The sequence below is a fragment of the Acanthaster planci genome, linkage group LG14, assembly GCF_054643075.1.
Source record: "Acanthaster planci isolate LZ-2023a linkage group LG14, COTS_SCS, whole genome shotgun sequence".
NCBI classification, from domain to species: Eukaryota; Metazoa; Echinodermata; class Asteroidea; order Valvatida; family Acanthasteridae; genus Acanthaster; species Acanthaster planci.
The window spans coordinates 8,727,631-8,746,903 of record NC_141790.1 but is presented as its reverse complement, the minus strand read 5'-3'; the positions used below and the strand labels follow the sequence as shown (position 1 = coordinate 8,746,903).

Here is a 19,273-nt window from a genome sequence, read left to right as displayed (position 1 = left end):
TCAATAAATTTCAGAGCAACCATTTTCACTCCACCTCTCCAGCGAAACCTAGGTGTTGGCGGAATGTTTAAATGAAATCAGCTAGCCAAAAGATAAACTTGCAACACCTGGGTCCAGTGTCACAGAACTGCTACCAGAATATACTGAGATTGTGCTGAGCAAGAGACTACTTGCTTTAAGCAAAAATGGGATACCAGCCAAAACTACTTTTACATGTACATGTACCTTTTGTGACCACTTCCCTGCTGATTTCTGCTTGGCATATAAATTTGCTAAACAATATTCTGGCACTGCTTTAAATGAGTTTAAATTTTGTTCTTGTTGATAACTCCAAAAGAATTACAATAATAATAATAACAATACAGAGAATCTGTAACATGCCGGTATCTGCTAAGAAAAGACACTCGTGGTGCAATACAAAATGAAACCCAGTCAAATTATCCAGAAATACATGTAAATGTACGTGTAGTATAACCATCCTGAAACATGTGGGTTTGAACTTCAGAGACCTTTTGAAGTCAGTGATGGAGGAGGTACACGTACAGTGTGAATATCTGAAGGGAGTTTGCTCCAAAGATGTGGGCCCCCATGAGAAAAGGCTCTGTCCCCCAAGAATTTGTGTTTTCGGGACGGCAAGCCGGGAAGCATCAGATGATCTCAATCTCCTGGAGGGTCGGTAATGAGCCAGTACAATTTTGCATGTGGAAGCAGAACCACCCCGGGCATAACACACAGGGCAGTCCAATGCACACTCACTGATTTTTCTTCCAACCTGGAAAGTATCTTCACTGTCTGGGTCTGGGTCGCTTTTTGACTTAGCGGCTAGCTGTCACTGCTGGAAAGTGAAAACTGAGTGACAGCCAACACTGGCAACTTGAGATGGTGCGTCTGTCGTTATCCCGTGGAGATATCGCATCATCATTCCTTCACATACTTGTGACATTGAGGGCACCCAAAGATTACCGATAGCTGCTGCTACTTGATAGGAAAACGTAATCTGCTGGCTGCACTTCTGCCCTGCAATATACCATGGGACTTGGTACTTGATTAATTGTACACATTCCTGGAAACTCTTGGGGCACAACTCCACTCTTCAAACACAGTATACAGTGAGATACAGTACTTCACACTTTGGGGAAAAAAAAAATCAAGCATCCCCTCATTCACTGCTTAATGTCAGTATGTCTCGGTATCACAAAACTGTGAGTTCTGATTTAGCAGCAGAAAAATGAATTCAGGATGATGGTCTCATTCAAATTCAAGATGAACACCACGCCTTAAGAATGCGCAACCTGGGTCGACAGCATGCTTCACCATTCCTTTCTTGATATGAACTTTGCTTTAATTATTGAGGACGAGTTTTTTTGGCATACAGACGCATGTATGATATCATCCCTTTTACAGGGATTTAGAAGGGGTCTGTCATTGTGGCTCCAATTTCAAGTATTCTGGACATTTTTTCATACACACATGTACGGTTCCAATATGTTTCTTGAAATCGAACAAAGCCTGCGTTTGAGTTACACTGACTGAGGACATCCCTAACACACATGTACATAAAAGGTACCGGTAGTCCAATAAAGTTAACCAATAACGATTTTTTTATCCCCCACCCAAAAATATACTGTAATGCAACATGTAGTGATTAATCTCACTATTATCTTTTCTACATTTTTCCATGCCACAAATGCACATGTCCATGCATCTTGAACATACACGTTTGCGTACATGTAGCTAAAACCATGGCTTACAAGAAACAAAGCAGAAAATCGTGTACTTTACCCCCATATCTGTATGTACATCAGCACAGAATGATGAAATCGCAAAATGTGACCAAGACTCTCCCTCGTCGTCCCATCAAAAACTGTAATCTGCCGTGCCGCCACGACTGCAACTGTGGGCGAGTTGTGCCTTCCAAAGCCAGCACTGCTGCTGCCGCGAGGACGTTCAGTCACTACTCTGCCCCCTTAATCAAATTACATGACTGTCCTTCCAAGCGAGTCTGGCTGGCAACCCTTCTTGAAGTTGCCAGCCATGTGCGCATGATGGGGAGGGGAGAGAGGTAGCCATTCAAAGAACTTGGTTTACCTAATGCTAGTCTGGCTGAGCCGTGTAACCAAGAGCTCCAGATCAATACTCTTTTGTTTTTGATGAGGGAGGGCCACTTGACTCGCTGACGTCACGCCGCATCGTAATTCAATCAAAGCCATGTAAACCATCACTCACGCTACAAAGACAAGATAATTTTCTCTGCTTTCTTTTTTGTACAGCCCTGCTGTATTGGCCAGCCAAGCTTTTAATTGGCAACTAGGTTGCACAATCAGGGTGCATTGTCCATTAGTCTTCCAAACCGTGAGCTTTATGGTCTTGCGGGGCAACGGCAGACAACACAGTGGCATGATCTTCCACGCTCGATTCCCAATTACCGCTCACCAATTTATATGTCACTGTTTTGTAAATTTGTCAGACCATTTTCAAAGAACAGGTTGTTTACTTGCAAATTAAAAGACTTTCTCTTTGGTGGAGGTGGTTACTTACTGATTTCGTTTAACTGAGAGTGTGCGTGATGTACCCTAGCTGGTATCTTATTCTGGATACGATTTCTGTCATGCAGCAAATTTGCATCACCTTGTGGGGACCTTCGAGTGTCCTCACAACCATTTGGTCCTTGAAGTGATATCCACAAGTCCCAACTGTGCAATGAGTGTGCACGTGTACTCTTTGTTTTTGAAGAAATTTATGCAAAGAAAACATATGGGCAAGTGTTGCCTGACTACTTAAACAGTATTTTTGTAATTTCTATGGACGAGAACAGAAACGAACAAACAAGGATATAAATACAGAAAAATGTCCTGCATCGATCACATCGATCACCTCATACATGTTCATGTGTACATGTACATGTATATGTGCTTCCATGCAGTCGAACCCGGCATGAGTGAATGAACTTTTGAAAGGAACTGGTACATGTACAGTACATTGTGGATTCGTACATACATAGTGCAGGCATGGCAAACAAATCTACAAATTAACAGGAAACTTTATTTTGCCACATCTACAGCTACAGTGTATATTCGTCCTCCAGCAATTGTCAAAATATTTGTACAGGCACACTCTATGCATACGCAGGGTAATACAATTCCAGAACCACTTAGAGCATATCACCGGCATGACCGCAACGATAAGATACGGAGAAATTGGACAGCCTGCACAATCCAGCTGTGTTTACATGTACATGTACGTCTGGCCTGACTGGAGGTTTGCCTGATGAGCACTAGCGGTAAATATCATGAGTTTCTGTATGGAAGTGCAAAAGAACTGACGGTTCATCCTCTGGATTGCAATGCCGGAGAAGGGAAATATTTACAGCCTTCACAATTACGCTGTGTTACAATACCTTTCTTTTGAAAAAGAGAAATAGACATACATTCCACAGTCTGAACCATACTTGTACTGTACTTGTATGGTGCATGCACAAATACTGCAAGTCAATGATTTTTAAGAATTCCGTTTGTAAAGTCAATGATTTAAACTATTCAGTTTGTAAATGTAATTCATTCTGATTTGCGGACTACCCCCCCCGTTCTCAAGGATGTGTTAACGAGTTTGAAGATAACATGTGCAGTTTCCGGATCTATTTTGAGGAATCTTCTTTGAGGGAGCACAGAATGTCATTAAAATTCAATCACAAGCCCCTTGCCACCCACGCCTTGACCAAATTTAGCTCACTGCGGAGGTAACAAGACTACGATTGACGCATTTGATTGGCGGTAAACTAATTGTTTCAAAGATGCGAGGGATCGATTCCAATCACCAACCTTAAATAAGGGGGTTCAGGAAGAGAAAAGCAACCAGTGATTGGACTGTAAAAGAGTGCCGCGACAAGTCCAGTGACCAATTACAGTTCCAAGCGGTGGATGTGGTATCCGTGGATACCCAATGCTTGACGGTGATGCTGATTGCCAGGGTGATGAGGCATCTCTCCCCCTCCCAACATTTTTGTCCCGAGTTGGGTTGCCGACTTGGGAGGGACAAAGTGGCATGCTTGGCAGAATTGACTGTTGAAAGTGATTCAGGTCATTTTGTTTCTTTCTCTCGAACTGTTTATCATATTTCATGACAACGTTTGGTACATTTTTGGCCAGTATCTATTTCGAGCAACATTTCACCATAAACATTTTCAAGTTTGCGTTCTTTAAATGCCAGAGTCTTCATGCCTTACTGTTTTCTTTTAAATTACAGCCGAAAATGTACATGTATGTATTGACCTTTGGCCCCACTTCCCATTTTAATGTGTAGAACTCCTGTTCTGTGGTTGACAATGTTATCGTGATAATGAAAGCGGAGACTCAAAAAGTATTTACAAATTGGCTTCTTTAATTTTTATTTTTTTGTATCACAATGTTTAACAGAATTGAAATTAGAGAAAAATGATATAATCTGAAGAAAGAAAAACATCACATTTATTGTCCCCTGTGCATGCAATTGCTGCTGCAAGCCATAGAAGTACTGTACCAGTAATGCAGATAGCAGCATAGTCAATTTTTCAAGGGCAGTTCTGAAGCAATTTTTTTTCCTTCAAATGAAAAAAGAGCCTTTTTATGAATTTAACATGTGATACAGTGTACGTGTATTTCGGTACTCGGTGGGGGGGGCATTTGCAATGCTCCATGATCTTTGTGTCCGTCAAACCGCTACACTGCAAGTTGTGTGGCAGTATATAAAAAATTTAAAAGCCAAATTACTTCTCAAATGAGCCTGCTGCATTACATGGTCACACGCAAAAATTCATCGCCTGGCACAACGAGACACATGCACAGGAAGGGCGAAAAATGACGGGGGCCTATAAAATAAAACATGGAGTGATGAGTGTCAATGCATCTCACAGGCATGGACCCCTGTAGGCCATCCTGACAGAGTGAGGTATAGGGACGGAAGGGCAACTGTTTACAGTATGCGTGCATTTGACACTACATGAGTGGTTGGTTGAACTTCCCCCAGGGGCGGTGTGATTCATTTATGTACAGAGGCCTTGCAGCCTCCTGGAGAGTTCAGACAAAATGCATAGATGAGGGGTGGCCGGACTGGAGGAAAATGAAACAGCCACAAAATAATCACCAGGTCCTCACAGCAGTGTAGGGTCTAAGGTGTACATGTACTCATATACTGTACATTTGTGCTTGCTTTAAGGCACCGCTTAAAATGTTAACTGTTCGTTAAGTTACATGTATCTCACACTGGATTTTACACCAAGAATGGCAGGATCCTTATAGAGAGGCTTTGCACAGTAGCCATCTTGTAGAGTAATTTTTTTGTTAAACAGGGAAACCTCCTTTACCCTTTTGAACAAAAAACTGCCTTATGGAAGTTTTTTGGACATACATGTACGCTTGCCTTAGTAATTTTATATAAAGGGACTGCATTTTTGAAAATCCATGTTTTTATTGCTGTCAGAAAACAGGGGTTCCATATGGAGCTCTAAACTTCACTGAACCTCAGATTCCACAAATTCCACCCAGAACATGACTAGAAGCGCTCAGTGAGGACGCCACAGAATTTCCCAGAGAAAAATGGCATTCTGTGGTCGTGGCAGGAAAAATTCCTCGGCATCTGAAAAAGGCAATCATGCCAATCATGTGACCTCTGCTACACTTTCATTTGAATAACCAGGTCGCGTCATACATGTACATATATGATAATGGAAATGTGGAAGATATAACAATGTCACACAAAATAGTCTTACTGCGGCCTCTAGTATGTTAACCTGGCAGAATTGTTTCCACATTTATATAACTGCAGAAATATGTACATGTATATCTGAGGCAGAAAGGCTAGAAATACTCCATACCAAATACACAGAACATATCAGGGACTAATCAGTGCACGTACACGTAAGACTGGCATTAAATATAGACTTAATAGGTTGGAATTATATCAGGTTTGATATTTCAATATATCACACAGGAAAAAATGAACCACATGATGGCACTGAGCATAAATTGATGGTTGGTCTTTAAAGTGTTCAAGAACTTTGGCAAAACTTTTCATATAGAGATCAATTTCACAGTTAATGATTAGCAAACAGAAGTGTTAAATGTATGCGTGGCTGGAAAAAGACAATTTGTACGGATAACATATCACTTGACACCAGGGCAGATGGGTAATTCTTATATTTGAAAAATACAGAGACGGATAGAAACACATTTGTTGGCAACTCTTCACAGGAAAAACCAGGCTTGAGACAGAAAGTTCTGAAGAGCGCCGAACCAGGAATATTGCTTGAAGAAATCTCCTAGTGTCTGCTGTGGTACCGGTATCCTGCTTATTTCAGAAAAATGAATATAAGGTTTGGGTCTATCGTACACTGCCTGCATTTCTTTAACAAGGAAATGCATGATGACAGCTATTCAAAATTTCAACCAACAACCGATTTGTTCTCCCCCCCCCAAAAAAAAACTCACCGTCTTGTTGGAATCCATGTTATCACTGTCTGAACCCTCCATTCTGACTGGTTACCAAGACGCGACCCGAGGCACCACACAAATGAACGCCGTTAGTGTAAATGCTATTGTCAACCTGAGGAAAATCACTACCACACATGCACTTTACTATGGTACAGTACATGTACAATGTACATATAGGCACTGTGAGCCGAGTCAGTCTATCGTAGGGTAGCTAAGCCAAGTCAGTCTGTGTGCGATGCCTCACATGTCTGCAATTTTTAAATGTGGATGGCAGTGGAGATGGGGGGGGGAGCAAGGCAAGTTGGATTATATTTGGAGCTGTCCATTATATGGTGGGGGGAGTCCGGGCGACAGAAGGGGCCGATTACGCTGTAGTTTGTGGGTTGCGAATTACGGCAAAGTTTGTCACCATGAATCAAACTGTTCTCTCGCTACATTATCCATTTCTGGACTCTGAAGGGAATTTTTCTGTGGGTGTTTTAAGTGAAATGCATGGATCACTTATATTATTCTGGATTACTTCCAATATTCCACTATCTAGTACCCGCCCACACAAGTATTACTTGTTAATGCAGGAGCATTATATCTCACAGGACCTCACTTGAATTTAACATGTTTTGTTCCAACCATGGCATCTACTCCTCTTAAAGAAACCAGGAAATGAATTTTTCTTAGAATCACTTTTTGTGTATCTCTGTACTATTCTTCCAAGTATGAAGACTGTTTGACATCTTTTTTTAGTTGCGTGAACAGAACGGTGCACTTTTCCAAATATTAAAAACTGACAAGTGAGGGTGCTTCTGCTTTGATGTAAATCCAGGAAGACATCGTTCAGGTTGTATGTTTTCATGTTCAAAATACGAACCCCAAATTTGCTCTCTGGGACAATTCTGTGAAAAGGATTTTTGCTGGATTATTGCCATATACTTACACGTCAATAAATTGCCAAAGAAAATAAAATCTGCCATAGCAGTGGTAAAAAAACCTAGAAATTTTTTGTGCACAAATCAGTGCAATATTGAGATTCAGTGCCTTGGATGACATCATAGTTTTGCTCATGAATATGCAAATATCATTAGCATAAAAACCAAAAAAAGCATCAAAGTATGGGTTAAAAGTGCAAAACAAAAATTTAATATCAGGTTAATTGAAACCCAAAGATGCAATTTCAAGGCTTTTTAGTAAATTTATAAAAAAAATTTCTATTTCCTTGTTCCTTTAAATGCATGAATACTATTGGATGTAATTTGATATCACTTTTGAGTTATCTGATTTTGAAAATTTTAAACATTTCCTTGCTTTCACTGGTAAAAGAGGGCACTGTCACTGTGACGTCATTTTAAGAGGAGACTGTTGATTACAGGGTTTTCTGCTCATTGTTAGGGAATCACAGCCACAATCCTCAGATCGTTACCTGTCCGCAGATTGATCCCGTGTCTGGGATGGCATAACAAGCCGCTACTAGGGTGTTAATGCAGGTCGTAAATTGTCATGGCTCGCCAGCATGCATGCTCACCCAATGTTTAAGACCGCATGTGGTGTGCGTGAGAGTTTGGTCATCTCAGATTAGTCCATAATTCCACGGTGCCACCATGAAACTTAGGTTCAGAAGCTGTACGCTGTTCCCAATGGGGTAAACAGCCAAGTGTTGTAATGAGGCATCTGCTCTTTTTTTGAGGTGTATGTATCTTGCATTGCACTATAGGCCTTATCCACATTGAGGCTATTTTCGATTGTGTTCCCCAATCTCATTCAATCGGATTAGTTAGTCCCAAATTTAACTGATTGATCATCACAAATGACATTTATTTGAAAATAACTTCATTTTTATTATGAAGCCCCCCTCCAAAAACAATCCCCAAAATGTCACTTTCAAATCAATATGGCAGACTTGTGAACAAGTCCAAACTTCTTCAATAAATCTTTCTTAGACTGTGGGTCAAGGAAAAGCAAGGCATCCACTGACTGCCATGTCCTCATTCACTGAAGTGTGCCAGTGTTCACCTTCAATAATTGTCAAAGGTTCCCACAAACTTGGACGGAAATCATCAAATTGTTAAGTTGAACCTGTTTCTGGCAATCACCTTGGTATGCATATCTGATCAGTTTTTGCTTTGGACGTACTTCTTTCCATGTAAATACAGGTATGTATTGAATAAACTCATAGAAATGTTAAAGATCTCCAAATTTAAAAATGTACTTCAAGTCAATGACCATTATCTTTTGACCACTGTCATACATGCATTTCGGCACGTCATTTGTTGGGCTAAAAAAAGCAGCCTCTGCTGTGAAGGTTGTCATGGCAATGGCACTCATCATCCCAGTCCCGCGCAGTTGCTCCTCGTTAAAAAGTCAACAGGTGCCAGTAGATTTGCCTGATTTGGAGTGCCAATATTAAACTAACATGCAGCTTCATCCTAGGGTAAGTCCTCCAGGTAAGTTAATTAGGCCTGCCGTAATGAGAACAAAGTTTCACTGTGACGCAAATCGGTCGTTGGCTGGCTTGAAAATTGCAAGTGTGTGACAAAAACAGGTTGTTTTGAGAAAAAAAAAACCAACCTCATTACTTTTTGACCGAGTAAAACCGGCTGTCCTCTAAAAAGAGTACGTTCATCTCTCAGGGGTGTATTTGAGATCATGTGAACTTTCACAAAATTTATGATCCAGAAGAACAATAAAAACCTCACAGTGAAAAGAAAACACCAACCAACACACTGATGAGGTCAACAACCTTAAAGGCATGAAGAGGATATTTCTTTTTTTATCCCTCTGTGGTTGGCCCAAGTAAGAGAAATTTTTTACGCTGGCGAATTCTAAAACTATATCTCTGTGTCCCACTTAACTTCATTCTCAGCATTTCTAAGTATGTATTAGGGTGCTTTTGGATTTTACCAGGTACGGTATAGTTGGCAGTTGTCAGAGCTATGGTAGGTCTGAAAATGTTGTACACAATGGAAGACCTTGATATGCTGGTGACAGTAGGCATACCGGTCCTTTTTCGCAGTCTTGTGCGTGCTCAAAAGTACTAATGTAGGCATGCTCAAATGTGTGCATGCCAAGAGCTAGTAGAAAGGACCTGTCATCTCAAAAAGTCATCCCAAAAAGTACTCAGGAGTCATTTTATTAGTTACTGTACTGGTACATGCGCACTCACATCTGACAAAACTGCCTTCATGGAAACGTGCAGAGCGCCACACCACAAAAAATAGTGATGTGGGTGTGTGTGCATTGCACAAAGAGGTCAGGGAACCATTCTTCTCATGAGACATTTTCAATGTGCACTTGTAGAAGTTTACAGCATGGTGCTCTTCCCACTGGATTAGTCAGGGACCCTGTAAAACTGCGGCATCTACATGTATGCAGAAATCTTAAGCAACTCCCTTTGGCCTGTTATCAATAAGTTTCTGCCAGCGATATGTCGAACTACATGTGACAGGGAAGCCTTTTCTCTGGGTGTGCCGATCATACTCACTTTTGCAATTCTTCTGCTCAGCCACAATATGTGAAGATTTGCCAAAAAGCAGTCCAACTTAAACCATGGTTTTAAAACACTAGTCCTCAATCTAAGGGCATTTGTGTTGGAAATTCACAAGAGTTGAGCACCATTCAACTGAGCAAATTTTGCTGCAACTGCTCAAGTTTTGATTTCAAATTTGCCTCTCTTTTGCATTCACCTGAAGTACATGTACCAACCGACGTTACAGCTAAAATCCAAGCATACACATGCATGTACACGTACATGTCGCAAGCCTCAACAGCTTTGGCAGGATTTGAAACCCCTATTCTTGAGGACTACAAACCAAGGAATCAAAACAAATTGAAGAACCAATGGATGAGCTCATCCTCAAATATGCAACCTCTAGGTACTGTACGCATAAAAAAACCTCAATACCCTGTGTACCAGGTACATGTACAGTACATGTACCGGTACATACATGTATAGGATTTGAACCTCTGTTCTTGAAACCTACATGTATGACAACGAGAACCTATGACATGTATGAGGAGCCACTGAACTTGTCAGTCATAGAGACTCAATAGTTGGAAGACAAGGCATCTTGGTACATACATGTACACGTACATGTACTGTACATGTACACGTACACGTACTGTACATCCACACACAGGAAGTTAATAGCTTTGTTGTCGAGCCCATGCCAAATTTGAACCCCAGTTCACAAAGACGTCATGAGAAATGAAATAATAATCTAAACTGTATTTTATAAAAACAACCCTGCCAACCCAAACCACAACGTCATAAACAAAATTCCTTGCTGATGTGTGGGGCTCCAACCAATTATCGTGGCCTCCGAGCCCTGTGAAAACAAAATGAAACGGTAGAAAAACATACAAGCCTTCATGTACTCACCTCATAGAAGTCCCTGTTTGCCACCGACTTGAAGGCACTGATCCATTCCTCCATGTCCTTACGGGTATCGGTGCAGAGAATTAAGGTGCGGAATGGCGTAATGACCTATGATGAAAAAGGGAGCAGTTCACATACCGGTGCATGTATTAAGCGGTGTGACGCTAATAAACGGCAACAGAAAACAGTTTTAACAAACTCGATGTCTGTTTTCTGTCAAGAGTGTAAATTGATGCTTATCTGTAAAACTAAATTTGTGAGAATCGGCAATAGTCAGATATGAAATTTGCCATTGTCCAGGTTCACTCATTGTCAATGCCCTTAAAAGATGCTGGGCGGATGGGCAAAATAAGCTTCACAAATACTACGAAGCACAGGCATTGATCATCATTTTGGCTATTACTTTCATGTACACGAGTTACCCTTTTAAGAATTTCATGTACATCCATGTACCGGTACATTTGTACTCATAAATTTTGAACTGGCTGGCCATACTGCAAGTGGAATAAATCATACACTGAAGTACATGTATATAATTAATAAATAATTTATTCATTTATATAGAGCAAATTTCATAAAAAATGTGTTCAAATGCACTGCACATTAAAACTAAGTATAAATTCATTAAGAAAATACATGCAACAGCGATTTAAAACACTAGGTAGGCCTACACCAAATCCAAATGATAAAATTGAACATATTGAATTTGACAGCAAACAATAACATCTGTAATAACAGGTACCAAGAAGACGAGGACACAAGAATGACATCAACCCCAACCTACCACCCAATTTCCAATACCTAACACCCCATGCCCAGCTCTAATCATGAAGATGGTGTCCAAAAGCCACTTTAAACAAATGAGTCTTCAATAAAGATTTGAAGACACCCACACTCTTTGCTCTACGAATATTAACAGAGAACATTCCAAAGTTTAGGATGTACTGTATCAAACAGGGATTTGAAGAGATTACATCACGCAGCTCCAAGAAATAAAGCATCCCACGATCCTGTGACGGTGGAGGTCCTGAGTCCTCCTGAACTGTCCAAATTGGACAGATTTTAGACCAAGTGGCAAACTCTTTGCAAGTCTGAAGGAGGGTGGGAGGAGGCGAGTGATTACCCACAAATCCCACCAATTATGGACAAGCGGCCAGGGACTCAAAATGGTAAGAGGATTTGGGCAAATTCCGGCAAAGTAAATGTGTGGAGGTAAGGCAAATGTCAAACTATCAAAGGGGTATACACGTAAGCTGGGAACTAGTGACATTTCAAACAGGGAATAAAAATTACATCAAAGTGCGGGGTGTTGAACTTTCAATGAAAAGGTCATGGAAGGTTTGTTATTGAGTTTACATTTTTGTTTTCTGTATTTCATTTGTATATACAGATTTATCCTACACTTTCTTCAATCCTAACCTTCCCAAACCCATCAAAAGAATTACAGGCTACCGGTACACTGTCACATGGAGACGGTCAGAGGATTTTGCAGGATTCGGGTAACATTTTAGAAAAAACTCAAGGGAATTAGGGTTAATTCATGGACCAAAGTAATAAAAATGCAAGTTTTTAATAAAAGTACGAGCATAACCATATAGAGCTAAACCCTAACAGCCTACAGGTACATGTAGGGTGTGTATAAACTTACAATATATACTACAATTGGGCAATTACGGAACATACAGGCAGTTTTCAAGTACCATCTGCATATTACTAAGTTCAGAACGCATACACAACATCTCGGGTCAAAACGATCCTGAACAATAAGAAAACAACTATGATATTTGCACACCCATCTAGGCAGGTCATTTCCCATAGATTTCTTGGGGGGAGGGTGTGCCGCAATGAATCTACGATTTGATTTTGTAATTTGCAATTCAAAGTATTGTACCAGTTTGAAGAAATCAAAGGAAACAGTTTCCCTTTCATTGGAGTGTGACCTCATTTATTCAGTACCCTTGGATAAATCATGTCCACGGAGAGTTTCCATCATTATTTAATATTTTTTGAAGAGTCTACAGGACCTCTATCCCCTCCTCTGAAGAATGCTCATGAAAATGATCAGAGTTCATGCAGATGAACCCTTAATTGCTAACAATTTATTTATGCACAGTCTAACCTAAGATTGCTTTCATTATAAGGCTTACAAGAAAGTGAGGGCTGCTTATTACGCAGATTGGCTGAAATCCAAGGAGACCAGAACTGGCAAGGGGCACTCACCCTGAAACTGTTGTTGACGTTCTTGGTGCTGTTCTCTGCCACGCTGATCTCTCGCAGGTCCACTTCCTCGAAAATGTGAGACTGGCAAGTAATTGGGAAAAAGCGTATGAAAGTTAGAAATAAGTGCTGAGAACTGTAACAAATATGAAACCCAAACACTGACGTCAGTGAGAGTTGAAATTTATTAAATCCATTTAAGTTGGTTTACATTCTGCCTTCAGTTTTGAAAGTGGAAAAAACCAACACAGAAAAAAATTGAAGTGCTAAGATGCTTCACTTTGAATAATTCATACCCACTGTGCACCTATCTGCTGGTACAGTGTGTGTCAGATTTTGGGCGACTTGAAAATTTAAACTTCTCTGAATTTTGAAGCTGAACTTGTTACTTTGCAAAATTTGCCGGAGTGAAACTGTTACCAAGTTCTGCGAACTCACTATTCGCTTTCCTGGCATGAATGCCATCCGTTTCCTTCCAGCAAAATGGCACATACACTGTATACATGCAAGCACACCACCTTGGGTTGAAGTGCAATCTCATCAGCAAAGGCGAGACAGGCTTGTGGGAAGGTGTTCAACCAGGCCAGTGCACGTGCACAGTGCACAAGTGAAGACTATACTTCCCAACACACAAGTACATTGGTCATGTGTGCTTATAGTGCCCCGTGCCAAACTCACTTTAACAATCCTGTGCATGCACACGTTGAAATCCCACCAAAGGGCAGTCGTTTCCATGTGAAAAAAGACGCCCTCTCTGGTTCACGCTGAGGGACGGCATCAGCATTCTGTGCTTTTTTTTTAATGAACCAGAATGTACATACTGTGTTTGAACACGTGTTTGCCGCAAATGTTCCAAACCTTTCTAAAAGATGTACACACTGCGCTTGAGGGCAGATCCAGAACTACATGTTTGGGGGCCAGACTTGTGGAAGGGGGAGAGCCAAAGAAACCTTTCATGGCCTTTTGAGAAGAGAGGTTATAATTTCAGGGCCTTTTTAAGGTTTTTGAAAAGAAAGGAAATGAAATAGCCAAAACAGCCTGTCTCTTATTATTTGGGGAAAAATGGGGCTGCTATGGTGGGGGCATTGACCTCCATTTGTGCCCCCCCCCTCCACACTTGGCCACACTGTATACAATTTTCCAGGCTTTATTTCTGTTCTCTAATGTTGCATGAACGGTTCTATACAAAATGCTGAAGCAGAGGGGTCATACAACTTCAGCACTGAATGAAAGTATGACTGCATTGTTGCCATCGTCGACCTTTCCCTGTGTTAACGTAGTCATTTCCATCGGGGCTCACAAGGCCTGCCTGACGTGGTTGCAGTGTTTCTTTATCAAATTAAGCCAGAAGTTTATGACGCATTTTCGCTGTGGAGACACGTCACGAGGGAGTGGATCTTGTTCCCCCTGGGTAATTTGTTTCACATCTCGCCAATGCTGATTTCCTTCAGAATTACAAATTATGGATTACAGACGGACGCTGACGGCCACGATTTCAACTCCTTCAGGAGTTACAGGAGAAGGGAAATGTTCTTCGCGATGGTGCATGTACAATGTAAAATACCTTGTGCATATACTTGAATACTCTGTTACATCTCCTCAGAAAAAGGTGGATACCTATGATACTGAACCAGTACACTGACACGTATCACAGACTTGGGCTGTTAAGTCCTCATCCCTGTAAGTCCACCACAAGTCATCCTGTCTCAAACCTAGCCACAAGCTTCAAACTAATGTAACTGGGACAAAACACCCTTTTTTTTCATCCTGTTGCTGGCGACTATAGACTTTGGAAGGAAAAGACTTTCTGGTACACTCAATTCCAGCCCTGCAGCCCATTTCACAGACCAGCAAAAACCACTCAACTTTGCTGACCACAGAAACTATCTGCTTATAAAAAGCAGGGTACATGTACCAGCCCAAATACCAGACACTGCTTTTCATTTTGAACAGCACACCAATCTACCAAGCAGAATTTTTTGATTGGCAGCTCTTTGAAATTTGACCCTACCACTAAATACACCGTACATGTACGTAAAACCAGCAGAATTGAAAGGCAGATTTGGACACCAACTGCATTTATAAAGTATACTTTTTATTACCAGTCAACTGATTTTTAAAAGAATGCACAGGCAAAAATACAGTCAAGCTATTTTATAACATCTCACCGCCACTCATATTTTGCCGTTACCTGCAACTTTTCCAGCGCTCATGTTCAATGGTATCTCCTACAATTATTTTATATGCGAATGGTTCTCTCCGTACTTACAAATGAAATTGACTATTGATAACCAGCTTTGCCACCGTATGCCTCACTCCCAATAGTCGACTAGATGGATCAAACCATCCATAGTTTGGGCGGTCTTAAAGCAACTATTCTAGACTACAGTTGTAACTCACCCAAAGATGAGACGAATATTGGGGAGTCAGGTTGGCAAGGTAGTTCTTTCCTCGCCTTCCACCTCTGTGGTCCCGGGTTCGAATCCCGGGATTGGGTTTTCAGTCCCTATCTGACTCTGTGGGTTTTACCCAGAGTATTCCCCTGGGGTTTTCCTCCCACCTCTATAACTGTAACTGCTTCTTACTGTCTCCCCATTACTGATGTTGGTGAATGTGGATCGTTTGGCAGCTGCCTGAGGCGCCCTTGTATGCCATCGGCTCAACCAAATGTTTAAATGTATTCATTGTTCCACGCTTAATGTCTTCATTTTACAGTGCATTCAAACATTTCCATATGAAATTTGTGCTTTATAAATGAATAAATTATTATTAATTATAAAGATACTTGTACTTTTCACAAGCACATCGTGCAGTGCATTCGGGCCATAGAAACATGTACATAAAAGATTAGATTAGATCAGATGTATGTTATCACAAATGCGATGCCCACTTCTACCCTGCGCAGAACTGCATCGAGCACAGGCACAAACATTCAGATGTAAGACGTCCATTCAGATGTCAATGTATACGTAGCATCCAGTTTATTGTGTCTATTGTATGGTATATATATATATATATTGTATTGTATATAATTCCAAGAGACTACCGAAAGCCTGCAATGAGGACCTTGCTTGAACACAAACGGTCTGGGTTTTTATCTAGATGTCGATACAGTAATGGACTGACGGGTTTGCACCAAAGCAGCAAGCACCATCTCTCATCAGTTTGATCCCATCAAATGTCAGGAGCTTCACGCTCAATTTGCCCCACTCTGTACTCTCCAATGGTGACAACTGACAAGCAGATTCAAACAAAGATGTTAGGAGAAGGATCAAAACTGCATTCCAAGAAAAGTGGGACAAATTTGAAGGGAAGCCCTTAAGGATAATTCACTTCATGGGGAATATTTCATGGTAAAACATGTACAAGTAGATTGCTTCATTTACTGAAGAAGTAGAGCACAGGTGCAGGCCAAAACTGAATGACAAAGGAAGGTGTCTTTAGTTTGTGTTTTACATATTTCTGCTCTTTTTTCAGTTTGCCTGTTTTTCTGTGGGCAAGAGAAGGGTAAATGAAGATTTTGAAGAACAGAAGTGGCAAAAAAATCTTCCATGCATACTTTTAAAAAATAACTTATTTACCAGTAAGACTGCGGGGGGGGGGGGAATCAAGCATAAGCAGCAGACTGAAAAACCTTTACAGTGGAAGGGGATCGTTTGTGAGGTATTTTTTAAACAAACAGCTGATTTCCTCCTTTTCTTTCATTTCTTCAACTTCTTCTGCTTTTCCTTTCTCTACAGCCCTCTATCATTTCCTTGATTTTGAAACTCATGTACATATATTCATGGAAGTGCTCTGAATGGTTTGAAAATAAACTATACCTTCACCTACTGTATTCCTTTGTTTCAGTTATTTTGTCAAGGGGGAGGGGGGTAAGCAGCCCTCAACTTCCCCCTCCCCCTGATGACCACGTCCCACTTCACATTGTAAACAAGCCTATGCCCCTCCCCCAACTATACTGCCACCTGTCCACCCCTCTAATTAAACAGTCTACATAACAAACGTGATGTAACACCGATCTTGATCACTGGTGATTTTCGGTGAACTTTTGCAATATTAACCACTTAATTTGTTGGGATTAATGAGCCATAACGGGATCATCGCACACGGTTGCACATGTAACTTTAATGATGCTGTCTTTAAATCACTGACATTTTGGTAATATGAATTTTTTAAAATTCATATGTGACCAAGTCTTAACGGATTTTGTTTCCTTGGCAAAAAAAAAAAATTCAAAAAACCCTGGGAGAGTGATTGATCTGAAATGAAGTCTGCCAAAGCAGCGGTATTTCCATTCAATCAGTGAGCCCGACTGGAGAACTGACGAGATTTTGACAAGAAATTTACATTTAAATTGAAAGATTAAAGGCCCAGAAATAGAGTATCATTTTCATATCTTGGAATCTTGGAATTGAGCCCCTGTATCCAATTTAAAAGCGGGAACCTTGCCCCTCAACCATGGTATTCCTACTGCAACAAATATATGTACAAATACATGCAAGTTTGGGCAGCAGGTATCCGTCCCGAGCAGAACCAAGAGAGGGAGCAGTTTTCCTAGCGACACAGGCTCCCATGGTGGGAACTGCACTTAGCTGGTTCACAACCGACTGTGAGATGCCTGCGCTGCGGTCACATTGCTACCAATACAGACACTAGCCACCAACATGGATATTTTCAACCAATGAGGGGGTGCTTCTGCTCGAGGTGAATACACGTATGAAGTGTGCACACTTGATACTTACTGTGCTTTCTTTGGCATAATACAAGTTTCGTCCTTTCAGTTTGAAGTACCTCCTCCTCCATCTCTGCAAAGACAAGAGAAGAAAAGTGAGGACCTACCTCTGAGACCCTAACATATCCAAAATGTTCAAGAGAGGGCTCACTCTGGGAGTTTTCAGCATCAGGTGGCTAAATACCTTTTGTAAAAAAATCAAAGTGGTCACAACAAATACGAGTATGCTTACAATGTCAAAATCAATTCCACACCATGCATTTTTCCTCTAAATAAATTCATTTTGTATTCTGTGACCTCCTTTGCCGATCAGAACGATGTGATGGGTGAACTAGTCCACCAAATTTTCAATTTCTGTCAGTTTTTTCACAATATTTATCTTTTAAATGTGAGATGGCAATGTCTGCCCAAAGAAGGCGGAGGTGGTCACTAAAGTGTTAGAGGTGGGTGTCTTGCATTGGAAAAGGTATAGAAATGCTGGTTCATTATTCTGCTTTTAAACAGTACTAATAATTTTCATGGAGAAACTTCAGAAAACATTCTAAATGAATGGCGGCAATTTAAAATACAGAATACCACCTAGAAACCACCACAAAGAGGCCACTACACACAGTGCATTATGGGTGAACAGTTGATGTCTGCCATCACTAACAAGGGTTTCCCTTCCATGAGGACTCGACAGGTTCACTGTCTGTCGGACGTATGAGATTTACATGTACATGTAAATTGGAACTAGCTCTGTGTGAATGATGACGGCTGCACAGGTACGAGGCTCCAAAGTGAATTGCATTTTACAACACCACAGATTAGGTAATTAAACAACTGGAAAACTTGAGCAAGATGTCAATAATTTTATGAAGTTGAAAATTGGCCTCTCCAGGGCAACTGGTTGGTGTTGCTGGCCAACATGTACATACTGCACGTACGTTATTCCCTTCTGACAGGAATTGTACATCATGCAGGTATGTACATTGCAAGAGGTCATACCTAGGAAATGACCTCCATAAGACTAACACTCACAGCAGTCCTCAGTAAAAAGGAACAAGTCAATACTAATTTAAAGTGCTACAAAATATGACCAGTCCTTGGACATATGACAAGTCCTCAGACACAGCCCATAGAACAAGTCCTCAGACATGGGGCAAATCCTTCGAACATCTCTCCTCCGACACCATTCCTGGCTGACAAATGCACTGAACTCGGAATACATGTAGCTATGTGAAACTTCAAAGTGGTGCCTCAGAACAGTGCCCTCTGTTCCATGGGGACCTTTTCATATTAAGAAGCTTCAAGCCAAATGCAGCCAAAGTGAATGCACAAAAGTGTGACAAAAGCCATCTGACAGAATTGTTCCATTAGCTACAACAGACCTGATTGGCCATTACACACCCACATGACCTTCTGGCTCCAATGTTATCCCACCTAGAAGGCCCACATTGCTCCCTGCATGCATTTCATCATCACCGTGATTATTAAGTCTCACTTTTAATATTC

The 19,273-nt window shown here is 41.0% G+C and overlaps 1 protein-coding gene across 10 annotated transcripts in view; it reads right to left on the bottom strand.

The window, feature by feature from the left end:
- Positions 1 to 19,273, bottom strand: part of LOC110980790 (diacylglycerol kinase delta-like) — a 137,816-nt gene that overhangs the window by 39,763 nt on the left and 78,780 nt on the right. For 7 of the 10 annotated variants that reach the window (XM_022237752.2, XM_022237753.2, XM_022237751.2 and 4 more), the window contains exons 3-5: positions 17,790 to 17,852; positions 13,051 to 13,131; positions 10,834 to 10,938 (exon numbers count right to left, since the gene is read on the bottom strand). In XM_022237752.2, coding sequence (XP_022093444.2) covers positions 10,834 to 10,938; positions 13,051 to 13,131; positions 17,790 to 17,852 — 249 coding nt within the window. Of the gene's footprint in view, positions 1 to 1,782; positions 2,014 to 6,461; positions 6,712 to 10,833; positions 10,939 to 13,050; positions 13,132 to 13,485; positions 13,643 to 17,789; positions 17,853 to 19,273 lie in introns of those variants that run through there. The other 3 variants (XM_022237759.2, XM_022237760.2, XM_022237762.2) reach the window with 3 other exon arrangements.